Source organism: Callospermophilus lateralis, chromosome 1 (assembly GCF_048772815.1).
Source record: "Callospermophilus lateralis isolate mCalLat2 chromosome 1, mCalLat2.hap1, whole genome shotgun sequence".
In the NCBI taxonomy this organism is placed as follows: Eukaryota; Metazoa; Chordata; class Mammalia; order Rodentia; family Sciuridae; genus Callospermophilus; species Callospermophilus lateralis.
Window position 1 is genome coordinate 70,553,992 of NC_135305.1, and position 15,283 is coordinate 70,569,274.

The window sequence follows — 15,283 nt, forward strand, 5'->3', positions numbered from 1 at the left end:
CTGGCATGCGCGGGGCACTGGGTTCGATTCTCAGCACCACATACAAATAAAGATGTTGTGTCCACCGAAAACTAAAAAAATACATATTAAAAATTCTCTCTCTCTCTCCCTCTCTCTCTCTCTCTCTCAAAAAAAAATACTAAAAAAAAAAAAAAAAAATTCAATGAACCAGAAAACCACTCTCAGGAACCCTGAAGAGAAAATTCAGCATCAAATACATTGGCTGTAGGGTCCTTCACGTGTGTGGCAGGTACACAAATGTTCCAAGGATTGGGAACCTATGGATATGTTACCCTATGTAACCTAATTTAAGTAAAGTAAATACTTGAAACCTATGAATATGTTAATTTACAAATAAGGGATTTTACAGATGTGATTAAATTAAGGATCTTGAGGGTACGGAGATTTTCTTGGATTGCTGGGGTGAGTCCAATATAATCACAAAGGTCCTTAAAAGATGCAGGCAGAAGAATCGGTTAGAGAAAGGGTTGTGATGAGGAAACAGAAGTTGAAATGAGTGGGCTCCTGAGTAGAGATGTGCAGATAGACTCCAGAAGCTGGAAATGGCAAGGAAGGAGATTCTCCCCAAAGCCATCAGAAGAAATGAAGCCCTGTTAACACCTTGATTTTTCCCCCATGAGACTAGAATGAACTCTGACCTCCAGAATGGTAATAAACATTAGTGTTGTTTTAAGCCAACTCATTTGTGGTGATGGTTTCTTATAGGAAACTAATATAATGTGTCCTTTAGAGCTAAGCTTATGTCACTTCATGACACCTTCAAGGAAGAGGAAGGAGGAGGATTCACAGGTAACTGGAGACTAAAGCAGACCACACACAAGAAAAATGTCAGGATGGGGTGGAAAATTAACTAATGTGAAGCAGAGCTTAACATTTCTCACCGATTCAGTTCAGTAAAACCTATCGAAGTTATTTTTCTACTTTCTGTCTGTTGTTCTCCTTTTTGTTTTGCTATGCTTCCAGGAATGTCGTAGGGGGTAGTGGACTTTTTTGGAGGGGGTATCTTTAAATTTTTGCTTATGAATATCCAATATACAAGGGTAACTCACAGAACAGCACCTGTGCCAGGTGTTTTAGAACAGTTCTGCAGAGAGGCAGGTGCAGGGACAGGTGATCATTCCCCATGGCCTATCTCACTCTGGGACAATGCATGAAGAGCTTGAAGGACCATTGTGGGAAAGCTCTACATCCTTGGGTGATGAAGCTCTTGGCTTCTTAATTTGAGAGGTGCCATCCCCTCCCCTAGACTGATCCGAAGCTGAGAGACAAACTCAGGGTGATGTGGTAGAAGCTCCATCTCTCTCTGGTCATTGTGGCATTCACTGCTTGAAAGGCCACAATTTCTTTGCATGATTAGGGGTTCACATCTGAGCTATATGTTTATATAAACACACACACACACACACACACACCCTATATGATATAGAGGCTCAGTGAGTTGGGCTGGGAGGGTGATGAACTTTGGTTAGATTTAGGATATACTTTTAAGGAAAATTAAATCATACCATAATAGTTCCAATCTCCTTTCTCCATAGAAGGGTCACCTCTGGATTAATTCCATCTGTTGATGTGCATTTCTCTATCAGTAAGCAGTAAATAATAATATTTATATTTAAAAAAGCACAGTAGCTTGCTTTCTTAACCATGAGGCAGGCACATTTATAACACTCTTGATTGGAGCCCTGTAAATCATTATCTAGTCAAATTACTTACAAAACAAATTTAAATAAATCTTGAGATCAATATCCACTTCCCTTATCACTCCATCATTTTTACTTTTTTAAAAAAAATGAATTAGAAGCTTCAAAGACCAACTAAGAGCACCAGAAGGAATTTATCACAGGTCCCCTAACAATGAGTGACAGTTTAACAAATTCCTGTGTGGAGTAAGTCTCCAGGGAAATGGGGTGCAGGCAGGGAAGATGAAGTAGTGAGATCATGATGGTGAAATCATAAACTTACGAGTAAAAATGGGTGTTTAAGGTGGAAGAAGAGCAGTTAGATCTTCCATGACCTTCCAGACACATCTGTTATATTTGCTCCAAAATGTCTGGTGGATGAAAACTCAGACCTTCCTGATACTCAGGAATGGCCCAGGCCTGATCTGCACAGTCTGTTAAGACATTTAATGGCCGGGCTGTCCAATACAATAACTGCTGCCACATGTGTGGCAACTGAACACTTAAAATGTGACTTGGCTACAAGGAGATTTTTTAACAGCAGCAAGACTGAGGTTCAAAAACATTCAAAATATTTTATATGGATTACCTATTGAGATGATAATATTTTGAGTGTAAAGGTTTAAATAACATGTACTGTGAAAATTAATTTCACCTCTTCTTTCCTGGGTTTTTAAAGTAGCTGCTAGCAAATTTTAAATTATATTTGTGGTTTGCTTTTTATTTCTATAGGAGAGCATGATTTTAAATATTTTTGCTGCTCTCCCTCTCTTAGGCTTAGAGACCAAAGCACAAAACTCCCCTCAGAATAATTATCTGGATTATTGGTAATAGTGATAAAGCTTCTCTGAAAATACCTTCTCTTAATTGGAAATAATATCCTAAGAAATAAAGTGTGGAGTGACTGACCCTTAACTCAGAGAATGATCATTGTCTTGATGGTTCCAAAGCACAAAGGCAGGTAGTTTCTTCATACCAGATGATATCTTAGAGATCCACCTGTACAAAAGCAAGGTCAAGGGGAGAGTTTCTGTCTTCATGTTTTCTCATTTCAAAAAGAGCTGGGCACTGATGGTGTTGTGCCATCCTTCAAACAGTTCTCTGTGTGTTCCTGTCTACTTCAAGAGCACAGATCATTCTGTTCAGCAGAGAGGCAGTGGCTGTGTTGATGAAGTTGGTCCTCTTGGAATGAGCGTGTGCTTCACCTGTCTTGACCCCTATCAGACCACTACAGATGCAAATTAACTCTGAAAGCAAGTCTAGAAAATGGAAAAAGAAAATCATGCTTTCAGACTATCCATGTCACACTGTGATCAGAAATGTTGTTCACAGTTTCTCACTGAAGCACTCAGCTCAAGTTTTCACTAAGCCACTGATGAGAATTAATTGACCATTCTGAAAATAACCACAGAAGACAGAACTACATGTTTCCCAAAGTAAAAAAAAAAAAAAAATCCAGTCACTTTTAGAGCTCCTTTCAGCTGTTTGAATAAATAACTACATCTCTTCTTTCTTCATCTAATTTGGAAAGATTAAGAAGTCAACAATAAAAAGGAGAAAAGAAAGAGAAGGAAGTGTTTCAAATTATCTTCTAGTCCCACAGTGCAGACCTGTGTCTGGGAAAGGCTGTTCCCCTGGACAGTGTGAACCTTGCACTACAAGACAGATCCAGAAAGGGACAGAATCATGCCTTATTCCCCCAGAAAGACCATTTCCATCACTAAAGCCAGACAAAAGCTGCATGAGCATAGCACCTCCCAGACAATTCAGCCAGTGAAGTGTCATCTTGCTTTATATTTTTCCATTTCTCAATGATACTGCCCAGAGACCAAGATGAGGAATTCAGCTGGCTGTATTCTGCTCTGAAATATGTTTTTTATATTAGATTTGCCCATCAATTTGCTTCCCAGTGGGATGATTTTTTTTTTGCTTTTTTGTTGAAGAGGAAATACCAGTTATTTATAGCAACTGAAGGAAATAATGAATGGTTGCAAGAGCCACTGAATAGCATGCCACCAAGTAAACAGATCTATAAACAGTCATTTTCAACAACAGTAGGATGAGATACTCAGGCAGAATAGGTCTCTAAGCTAGGTCAGGTCATTTCAGGAAGACTTCCAAACTGTTCTCTCAGCTCTCTCTGCATGAACGAATTTCTATCAAGAGATCACAAAATGGTGCAATGGGCAAGGCTGGTCATTTTGGGTTTTTATTCACAACAATCACAAGACATTTAAATCATAGTTCAGAGGATCTAATTTTTAAAAAGGGTTGTCCACAGCTTTATATTTTTCCATTCGGTCTACTTTTTCTCCCTTTTCTTGGTTGTGGAGGGTGGGTTAGGAAGCAATGAGAAATACTAATACTCAATATGCTGTCTTTCATCTCCTAACTTGCAGGTGAAAGGGCAGAAGTTTTTTGTTTCTATGCAAGACCAAACACAAGGTAGAGCCTTCCCATCATAAAATTTGGAGGCTGATGAAAGTTCATTTTTTAGTTTGTAAAACAAGGATGTGACATATCAATTTTTTTTTTAATTAAAGTAAGCCATAATAACCTGCATGGCTTACTCCCATTCTAAGGTAAAATTTAGAGGCCTTAGAGATGGATGATAAAGAAGAAGATGACAAAGACAAAAAGGAAAAGAGAAAGAAAGTGAGAGGGCTAGACACACGAAGGGACAGATAAACCAAAGCTCAGTGAGGATAATCCCACCTGTTCAGTCCTCTATTCCTAGGGATAATGAGAAATTTCTAGAATTTTAGCATCTTGGATTCACAACTAAATGGCATTTCAATGTTTCTGGTTTGTTCTAAGCTTTTACATTTCAAAGGATTTTAACAGGCTATTCTCTCATAAAATCCAGACTTTCACAGGACTTAAAAAATTTAAAAAGTTTGGGCTGGGGTTGCAGCTCAGTGGTAGAGCGCTTGCCTCTCATGCTGGAGGCACTGGGTTTGATCCTCAGTGCCACATAAATAAACAAACAAACAAATAAATAAATACAAATATTGTGTCCATCTACAACTTAAAAAATAAATATACTAAAAAAATTAACAAGTTTTTTGAATTTAGGTTTTCTTTTAACATTGGAGGTGGAGCATGGCTATCCACACCTGCACAGGCTCAGTACCAGAGCTGGGTTTGCTGCTCGCACAGAGGCAAACAATGGGAGATGTGGCCTGGAGTCATTGGCTCTGAAGACCCTGCTTAGATGTCCCCTCTCTATGAAATCTTCCGTACAGTTCCTTCAACAGGAGGAAGGTTCTATGCCTCCTCTGTGCTCCTTCCAACCCCTTCCAGATCTCCATGTGTCTTCTGCCTGGGCATGAACAGCTCACCCCTGAGGGCCTGAGCAGGTCTCAAGCTCCCCAGCTGGTACCTTCTCCAAGCTATGATCACACTCTCTTGGATAATCCCAAACAGCCTCGGCATTGATCTCCCTGTTTCTTTCCTGCCCTCCCACTTTCCTTTCAGGTACAATCTTCACGTAGAGACTATAATAATCTGGTCAGAATGTATACCAGTTAGGCACACCCCTGCTCAAAATCTTCCAGTTGCTCCTTTCATCATTCTGAATAAAAGTCAAAGTGTTTAGTGTGATCTCCAAGACCCCACATGATCTTCTGTCCTCCTTACTCTGTCTCCCATCACCATGACTCCCTTCTGACCAAGATGGCTTTCTTGCAGTTCTTCAGATATGCCAGGCATTCTCCTGCCTCAGGGCCTTTGCACTTGTTTCCTCTGCCTGGAATGCTTCTCTCTGCATGGCGTCCTCAGTTATTTCAGTTCTTTACTCTTTGTGTCCTCTCATAAATTCTTACCTACCTAAAGTTTCCATCCCTCAGCCCAGTCTGAATATCATTTCAGATATTCATGAGCCCTTTACTTACCTGAGTTTCTACCTTAGTATTTAGTATCTTTAAACACATATATTTTACTTAGACTTTAATTATAATTTTTTTATTAGAAAAAGAGTTCCATGAGAAAAGGGATTTCTTTTTCTGTTTGTTCATTATTGTATTCCCAATAGCTGGAAGAGTACCTCGGCCCATAGAAGGTACCCCAAACAAAACAAAACAAAACAGAAAAACTGCAGAATGAATGAATTCATCCTTTAATTTGGGGATCCTGGCATAAAACTGATCCTCAGTCAATGCCTGCTGCCTGCACTAACCACGTTTTGCTAAATACAACAGCTTTTCTCATCAGCAGGTATACTATTCTTGCCCATCTCATCAGTTTGTATGTAAAATACTCAGAGAACTGTAAGTTGCCATAAGATTACGAAGGGGCATGCTTTCAAAAACTTATTTTGGTTGAGAGATACAGACCAACTTACTGCAAAATTGCATCAGATTCAATGAACTTTGCATTGATTTCACAATGTGAACCCCTTTAACCTCTGCCTTTTCACTTAGAAAACAAACACTTGCGGAGTCTTTTTTGGGTACTAGAAAGACATGAATTATATACACAAATTGATCTAGAAAAGGTAAAAAAGACATATGGTATTTGTGCATGGATGCTTATTCACATATATAGATATGTATTTACAATGGAAAAAAATCCTGCAAGAGAGGACTGCTGCCCAATAACAGTTCTTATCAAAACCTATACGGACATTGGGTAGATTGGGTAGAGAGAGGTGATGGGAGGGGAGGGGAAGGGAGGGAAGGGGAGTGGGGGATAGGAAGGGCAGCAGAATAAAATAGACACTAGTATTGCTGTATGTATATATGTGACCATATAACCAATGTGATTCTGCAACCTGTACACTTGGAAAAATGAAAATTCATACCCCATTTGATTCACATGTATGATATGTCAAGATCATGGTATTGTCATGAGCAACTAATAAAAAAATAAATAAATAAAATAAAATAAAACATATCAACCGACAGAATCATTTTGGCTTTTGGAATGATAGTAAGAAACATGATATACAAGTCACAGAGGTACATTTTAAGGCGTCTCAGCAGGGGGATTATGGTACAAGAAAAACAATGGAATTACAACTACATGTATGTCAGATGTTCTAAATATATAAAATCTGTGTCTTTTCCTTTTTCTCAAAAACAACAACAAAAAACCTATATGGAGCCGGGCACTGTGGCACGTGCCTGTAATCCCAGTGGCTTGGGAGGCTGAAACAAGAGGATTGCGCGTTCAAAGCCAGCCTCAGCAATGGAGAAGCACTAAGCAACTCAGTGAGACCCTGTCTTTAAATAAAATACAAAATAGGGCTGGGGCTGTGGCTCCAGTGGTCAAGTGCCTCTGAGTTCAATCCCTGGTACCAAAAAAAAAAAAAAAAAAAAAACAAAACCCTATAAGGATATCCTCTCAGCATATTCACTGACATTTTCCACTAAGGGGTAAAATATTTTCTGGATACTATCCCCGTTTTTATCATTATCATGGTCATAATGAAATGAAGCCATGGCCAACACAAGTTAGTTACCCACCTTAAGATAATCAGGATGTACAAATATTTTGAAAAAGAAAACAAAAGCTTATGATCACACACTTCATTTCATTCTTCAGCATGGCCCACGTGAACTCCTCAAAATTGACAATTTGAAAAATTTCTCAAATGTCAAAAACAGACAACATGCCCATGCGTGATCATTTTGATGTACCCTACCCACATAACCTACCAGGCATGATAATATTAGAAAAACCCAACTTCCTTGTTATGGATACTCCATGAGAAAAGACGGATGAGTATTCTCTTCTGATTTGTTCAATGTCTCCGTGCAATAGTTGGAGGGAAACGGCTAACCCTGAAACAAATGAGAGATACCAAGTTAGAACCAGAATAGAAATAGCATAAATAGAAGCCCGTGTACTTCAATAGGCCCATTTTTATGGTAGCACAGTTTTAAACTATGGGTTAATATTCACGCAGATCAACAGAAACTAGATAACACTTCTCCATCATCAAACTCTGAGTTTTCTCACCTATAAGGAGGCTCATAGGAAGCCTGGTTCCAGCTCCCACACCCTCTCCCTAGCCCCACATAAGAAAGCACATCTCTGCACCAACACTTGTTCTAGCAATACGGTGGCCACCTGACCCCAGAAGACAGCAGGTCAATAGTAGAGTTTTCACTTTTTTTTTGCTCAACTCTATCAGGCCTATGAATAATGACTTATCAAATATTAAAAGCATGAACAATAAATCATAAGGCATTAATAATTCAGGGATTTAAAGGATATTGATGACAATTTTTCTTGAAACTTAAGAAACAAAGATAATTATAACAAAACTAAGGTTACATTCTTGTCATCATTCACAGTAGAAACTGGGGATGGCACTTATTTTCTCCTGAGGAGAATTGGCAAGATGCAGGACACCTTGACAAACAAAGGAAATATAGTCTCTAAAGTAGAAAAATTATCTGTTTTTTTTAACCCCAATTACAGTGACATTATCACAGTGGGATATACAGAAGATGAATGACACTTTCTTCATACATAATTTCCCCAATTCTCTGGCAAGAAGCACAAAAAAGAAATTAATGTCATGTCTTTGTGAATGTTTGTATGTATTTCAAAGACAGGTAATGTCTCTCAGCTTTCTCAGTCCCCCTTCCTTTGTCCATTATTGTTTTAAAACAAGAAAGACAGAAAGTTTCCTCACCTACATTTAGTGATAGAAAATGAAACTTGTCAAAGGTAATTCACTTTTAAAAACTTTGTCATCGTTAACCTGAATGTAATTTAAAAATGAAGTTGGGTGATGGATTCGAGAAAATGGTAAATTTGTTCCCTTGAGATATTCAATCTATGCTGTTATTTATCATTGCTTTTCCCCTTGATAATGCCCATGCTATGGCAGGTTCCACTCTGACCCATAACTAACAGCACGAGAATGCTCTACAGAGACAAAGGCATAAGTAGGACCACAAGTATACCGTAATGACAAGGAAATGCTAAACTTATTTGCCATGCATCTAGATTAGGATCTTTTTTTTTTACTCTAATAATACCAGCAAATAAGAATGGCAAAAGTGGTGTTTTGTTGGTTGATTTGCTTGCTTTTCAAGAGGGGCAAAAGAAAAAAGGAAAGAGGGAGTGGGGCACCACCACAATGTTGTCTTCACCCTTTCCCACAGGCATCTAACAGAATATTTGTTTCAGGGGGCTGCTATGAGAATTAAATTAAATCTGGCAGGTACTCACAACTTTACATCTGCACCCATTTTGACCAAACTATCCCTATCTACCCCTCCATTCACTTGAGTTGGGCAACGAAGACAACTGAACCCTTCAAGGAGAGTCGGTCCTTCCACAGCCAGGTGGAATGAAGTGGGTCTAGATGATCTGGTGAATGCAATTCTCTGTACAGCTTAGGGATACTTTATGTGGCACTACTGGTTCCATTTACAACCTAGAGGCAAGAGAATGTAGACATAATAACTTGTGTTCCCGCCTACCTGTCCTAACAGCTACTTCTTCCTGACTCACATCCCACTCGTTGAGCAGCTCCTCTGTTCTCCTCCCACTTCCATCCTTTTGCCTGCAAATACTCACCCCCACCATCACCATCATCACGACCATCATCAGAAGCTGGTATCTGATAAACACCAGTGTATGACACACATGGTAAATAATAATAGTTCTTCTTGCCAGGGAAAGAACTGTTCAAAAGTTGTGGTGTACTACCTATGTGATGCTTTCAAGTGCAGAATAAGATGAATTTAACCCAATTTTTGAGATCCTGTGATTTTTTTTTTTTTGGTAAGTGAAGATCCTTTTACTAGGCCTTCCATGGAAGGATTGGCTTCAAAATACTTGTAACCTTCTGAGGTATGTAGAAAAAAAGAAAAAGAAGAAGAAAAAATACTCAATAGTAATGTGAAAGCAAAGACATTAGGCTCTTCAGAACAGAGGTTAGACCCAGGAAAGCTGATAAGCATTCTTGTTTGGCTCCATAAGAGCCAGCATTCATTCAACCAGTAGTGACTTCTTTCTATTTTTACATAACTCTTTTTCTGGAGGAGTTAAGACAATGACAAAAGAAAAACATTTAGGGGCTTTGGGGATGTAGCTCAGTGGTACAATGTTTGCCTTGCATGTACAAGGTCCTGGGTTTGAGGACTAGCATCAACACACACACACACACACACACACACACACACACACACAAGCATTTAGTTAGAGACAACAGGAATCCTGAAGAAAATTAAAGAAGATACAAAAAGAGAAAAAAAAAATGAATGTTTTAGGAAAAGACCTGGATGGAGAGAGAGCAATAAAGGACAGAGAAATATATCAATACTCCCTAGACATCAAAAGCCATAGAGAGGGGCTGGGCTTGAGGCTCAGTGGTAGAATGCTTGCCTGGTAGAATGCAAGGGTTTGATCCTCAGCATGACAAAATAATAATAATAATAATAATAATAATAATAATAATAATAATAATAAAAAATATCCATTGACAACTAAAAAATATTTTTAAAAAAAGTCATAGAGAGGGGAGAGTACAAAAAACAGTGAGGACCCACTGAGGAGGAAGTGGATGGAGGGTAGTGGATAAAGGGAAGGGAATGCCAAAGTGTTGAGAAAACAGTCAAAATACTGTGGAACAAAGAAAACTAGAAACTTAAGAGTTTGATGTATCCTATAAAATGTTCAAACCGAATATTTAGAAAAATCTAGATATTAGTTGTAATTATTTCTTTTGTCTACCTCAGAAATAAAAATTGTGGTGGTGGTGGTGGTGGTGGTGTGTGTGTGTGTTGCAGGGATGCCACTTGGAGTTCCAGAATGAAAAACTTATAGTCAAGGACTGGAAAGGTCAACTGGATGGAGGGATTGACCACAATCTACTTGCTCTGCCCAAATCGTCTTCTCTTTCCATAAAGAAACTATAATACTTAACTAAAAAACATGAAGAAAGCCTGTACTTTCAATAAGAGAAAAAAACAAACAAAAACAAAGCCATGGTACTGGTGGTAAGTCCACAGGATCTGCCCACAATGAGCCATTGCTTTCTATTTATTTTTCAATCAGGGAAATTCCTGATCCTATTTTTACAGTGGTCCTTAATTATCATGACCACAATCAAGAGGTTGGATAAATGAGTCACCACAACAAGAAGAAATAACATATTAAAACTAAGAAACTACTCATCCTTGCAAAGAAGGGAGCAAATATTTAGACATTCCTTCTAACAAAGTTGAACTCATACATAGAAGACAGAAAGCAGGGAACAGAATAATGGTTGCCAGGGGCTAGGCAGAGTTGGGTAGGGAGAATGAGTAGATGGGAAGATCCGGTCACAGGGTACAAAATTTCAGTTAGGGTCAGTAAGTTCTGGGGACCTACAGCATGGTCACTAGAGTTAATAATGTTTCTATATTTGAAAATTGCTAAGGGAGATTTTAAATGTTGTCTCCACATACACACCCAAATACATGTTGATTATATTCATGTAAACATTTCACAATGTATACATAAGTCAAAAGACCACATTGTATATCATAAACACATAATTTTCATGTGTCAATTATAACTTAATAAAGACAGAAGGAAAAAAAAGACCTATAATTGTATATTTCAATTCCCTGACAATTAGCCCTATCCTTTTGGGTCTAGTCATTTATGACACAGGGCACGTTCATAAAAGAGTATCTTTCTTTCCATTTTCTTCCTGGCGTCATCCTACTTCACTGGCTTGGAGATTCCTGCTATCTCTGGGGGTGGTGTGACTTTCAAAATTTTATCCATACACTTTACCTCATTCCTGCCATAATTTAAAACACTATGACCAACAGTGATGTGATTAGAGCGGAAACAGAAGGTGGTATGTAAGGATATACACCATAGGGTTCTCGCTCCTAAGGAATTGACAATCTAATAACGAAAGTAAGACATACAAAAAAAAAAATAATAATAATAGAGCCATGGCAAAATGGCTAAGTGTATAAAAGGAATATAAAAATAAGGTAAAAATTTGTTACTGAAAGAATTTGAAAGTTGAGGGCACAATTTTTATAGAGATTTATAATAACCTGTAAAACAAGCTAAGGAACCAGGTTACTTCTTTAATTTTTAAACTATGTAAGTAATATTTGCATCACTTTTTCTGACCCTTGATTTTAGTACTCAAAATGAACTTGGTATGGGAGAAATGTTCCCCTTATTAGAAGAAATGTAATCATTAAACTGAACTTTCACACCAATCTAGATATTTAAGTCTCAATTATAAAACTTGATAGCTAATTTTAAACAAAAGCATAGTCATTAATTTATCTGTTGTCTGCCACAAAACAGCAAATTATTCAGGATTAAGTTCAACATATAGAGCAGTCGTGAAGTGTATAAAAAAAAATAAAAAAGGTTTGGTATCTGTTACACTGAATGTGGTTGATTGTTTGGTAGCTCTAGTTTTATGAGAATTGAAACTAATTCTCCAAGATGGTTCCTTTTAAATTCATAAAATTCTTTATTTTTGTATAAAAAATGGCAAACACAGCAGAATTTATAAGTAGCAGCCAAGATTAATTTTAGACTACATCAGCCATTTTGCCACTAATGAACCAAATAACATGTAGCTCTGATGTATAGCAATGCAAAAATGGAAAGCCAGGACAAATATATGATATTATTAATTGATGCAATTTCAGAAGTACATCACACGCAAGAAGATCCTGTCTGGATGTTAACTTCTCTGAGCTTCAGTTCCCATGTCTATAGAGTGAAGACAACAATAACACCAATTCCATAAAAAACCTGGGCTATGCCTGGCACAAAGGAGTACTCAAGGAAGTTAGATGCAGTTGCTGCAAGAACCACTGCCACTGCTATTATCAAACTACACCAATTGTTCTCTTCTTATCCCTACCTACCATGATTATCAATAAATTAGCTTCTATAAAAAATGGCCAAAGTTCCCTATGTTCCACACATCAAAAAATCAACAACATTCTTTTAAACAGACTTGCTCTCTTACCACTAGATAAAGTCAACTATTACAATCTAGTTCTATCTATCAAGATGGATGCTATGGCATGAAAGGTTTGACAAAGCTGTAACTGACCAATACAGGTAGGCAGTGTACAAAAAAATAGATAGGTATTGTGCCCAGGTATTAAAAAGTCAAAGCTCCAAAGAAGTGATAAATTCAGAACCCTTGAGTAGGAGAGATTATCTTACTAACTTAATTTCTGTTATTCAATTGTTAGAATTTTTCTTTGTTTCATCCCCCCCCCACACACACACTTCAGTTCTATCCTCTAAACAGACTGGGTTTTCTATGTTTTAATACACACAATTGACATAAAGACTCTATTTATAATCAACAGCATGATTCTCTTCTTGAACAAGTCTAGAGAACTTGGGTCTTTGCAACTCCAGTGATGAGATATTTTTAAATGGTTGCTGTTTACCAACAATGTGTAAATAGATTAATCATCACATTTACCATTCTCTTTGCACACTCTTACTTCTTATCTTTCTGTCCTTCTAGGTTCAGTTCTTTTTCCTGATGGTCATTTCTGACCAGTTTTCTCAGCGAATGTGGGTAGTAAATTCTCTAGGTCTTTATCCACAATTTTGTTTCATTCTGAGTTTTGTTTTTATTATTATTATTATTTTACAGTGCTGGGGATGGAACCCAATGCCTAGCACATGCTAGCCAAGTGCTCTATCACTGAACTCCATTCCCAGTGCCCCCAGTTCCTCATTCTCAGTTTTACATATTAGTTTGGCTTATATACAACTCAAAGTTGGCCATTTGTCCCTGGCAATTTTAAGAGAGAATTCCAAGGCATTCTGACCTCTGTAAGTGATGCTGAGACTATGACTTCTGTGTAGGTAATTTTCTCTCTGGGTTCTAGTTTTGATTTTGGTGTTTGATTGTTCTACAGTTTATCTAGGAATGACTTCAAATGCATCCTTCTCTTCCTCCTCCATTTTTTGGGGGGAGGGGGGATCTGGGAATTGAACCCATGGGCAGTTAACCATTGAGCAACATCCCCATTTTTTACATCTTATTTAGAGACTGGGTCTTGCCAAATTACTTAGGGCCTTGCTAAATTGTTGAGGCTGGCTTTAAATTCGTGATCCTCCTGCCTCAACCTCTGGAGTCACTGGGATTATAGGTGTGTGCTGCCACACCCAGCTATGACTTTTGCTTCTTAATGAGCCTGTGCATTTTCTGCAAAATCAAATTCTGCAACCTTTTCAAATATCTCAGCTTTCACATGTACTCTGTTTGCTCTTTCTGGAATTCATATTAGATGCATTTTTATCTTTTCATTCAATTCTTCATATCTCTTACAGGTTTATTCAGGTTTTTTGATTATCCCCCTTTGTGTAGCTCTCTGGCTAATATATTAAGCTATAATTTCAGCTTATTGATTTATTTTTCAACAGTGTTCATTTCTTACATAAGCAGTTCTTTCATTTAAAAAAAATTAATGACAAAAAAAGATGTCTAAAGCCCTCTTTAATTCTTTAGGACCAACAGAATTTAAGTGCCAAGAGGACAGGGATTATAATTTTCTTTGATACACACCTGTGTCTGGAGCAATGCCAGGAAAACATGCTCAACTGACATCTTTTGGTGCATTGATTTTAAAATCTCTCTCTCTCTCTCTCTCTCTCTCTCTCTCTTTTTTTTTTTTTTTTGTTATGAATCTCTTTTGCTACCTTAGTCTTTTCTTGAAAGCTATTACCTCAAATTCTAGGAAGTCCTGATCCCTCTTCTTCTCTGCCTCACTGTTGATGATTTCAGGGTTGATTATCATTACTAGTGTGGTTTATTATGACTCATCTCTACTGGGTGTCATTTTTCCACTGGAATCCCAGGTACCACAAGTATGGAAGTGACAATCAATTTTCCATTTCTTACCACATTTTGTTTGTAATTTAAATAGCATTTTCATCTGTTCGTAGTAAAAGGGGAAGTTACAACAGTCAGATCCACCTGTTTTGAAAAGCTGATTTATTTTAATATCCTTGAAATCCCTATTGTTTTCTAATAACACAAGGGTTCATGAAGAAAGAATAATAGTGTGCCTTTAGCGGACAACTGAATGGTAATTGTAACTGGTAAATTAATTAACCAACCAAAAAAATTACTCTAATTATGTAGGTATTTAAAGACTACCAAGGTTACCAAAATTTAATTCAAAAACTTTGCTCCAAAATCTTTATAAATGTACTAAATTAAGGCATAGAATAAAATTATAATAATGACTAAAATATTGACTTGAGAAATATAAAAAAGTATGTACTACTGTATAATTGTTTTTTTTTCTTTTCATTTTCCTGAGTTACCACACAAGTGTGGTAAATAAATCTTCAATTAAATAAGGATTAATATTTATTATCAATCCTTTATTTCCTCAATTAGAAGTTTCAAGATGTTTGATGAGAAACTGAAATGATCCTTTTTCATTTGAAGCATTTAGAAAAATATGCTATGCTAATAAAAAGCCAAAAAAATTGCTTCATATTACTTTTTCTCAAAATAAATACAGTTAAATGAAGAGCACCGAATTTGGCTATTCATTCCAACTCAGCCAAGATACTCGAAAGCTTTAAAAAAACTCTTTTCAAAAAATAGGCCT

The 15,283-nt window shown here is 37.2% G+C and overlaps 1 protein-coding gene across 1 annotated transcript in view; it reads right to left on the bottom strand.

Annotated features, from left to right (window-relative positions):
- The window catches only part of Dock4 (dedicator of cytokinesis 4), a 445,040-nt gene that overhangs the window by 175,869 nt on the left and 253,888 nt on the right, over positions 1–15,283 (bottom strand). Inside the window, exon 13 of the mRNA XM_076835166.2 lies at positions 7,358–7,483. Coding sequence (XP_076691281.1) covers positions 7,358–7,483 — 126 coding nt within the window. The remainder of the gene's footprint in view (positions 1–7,357; positions 7,484–15,283) is intronic.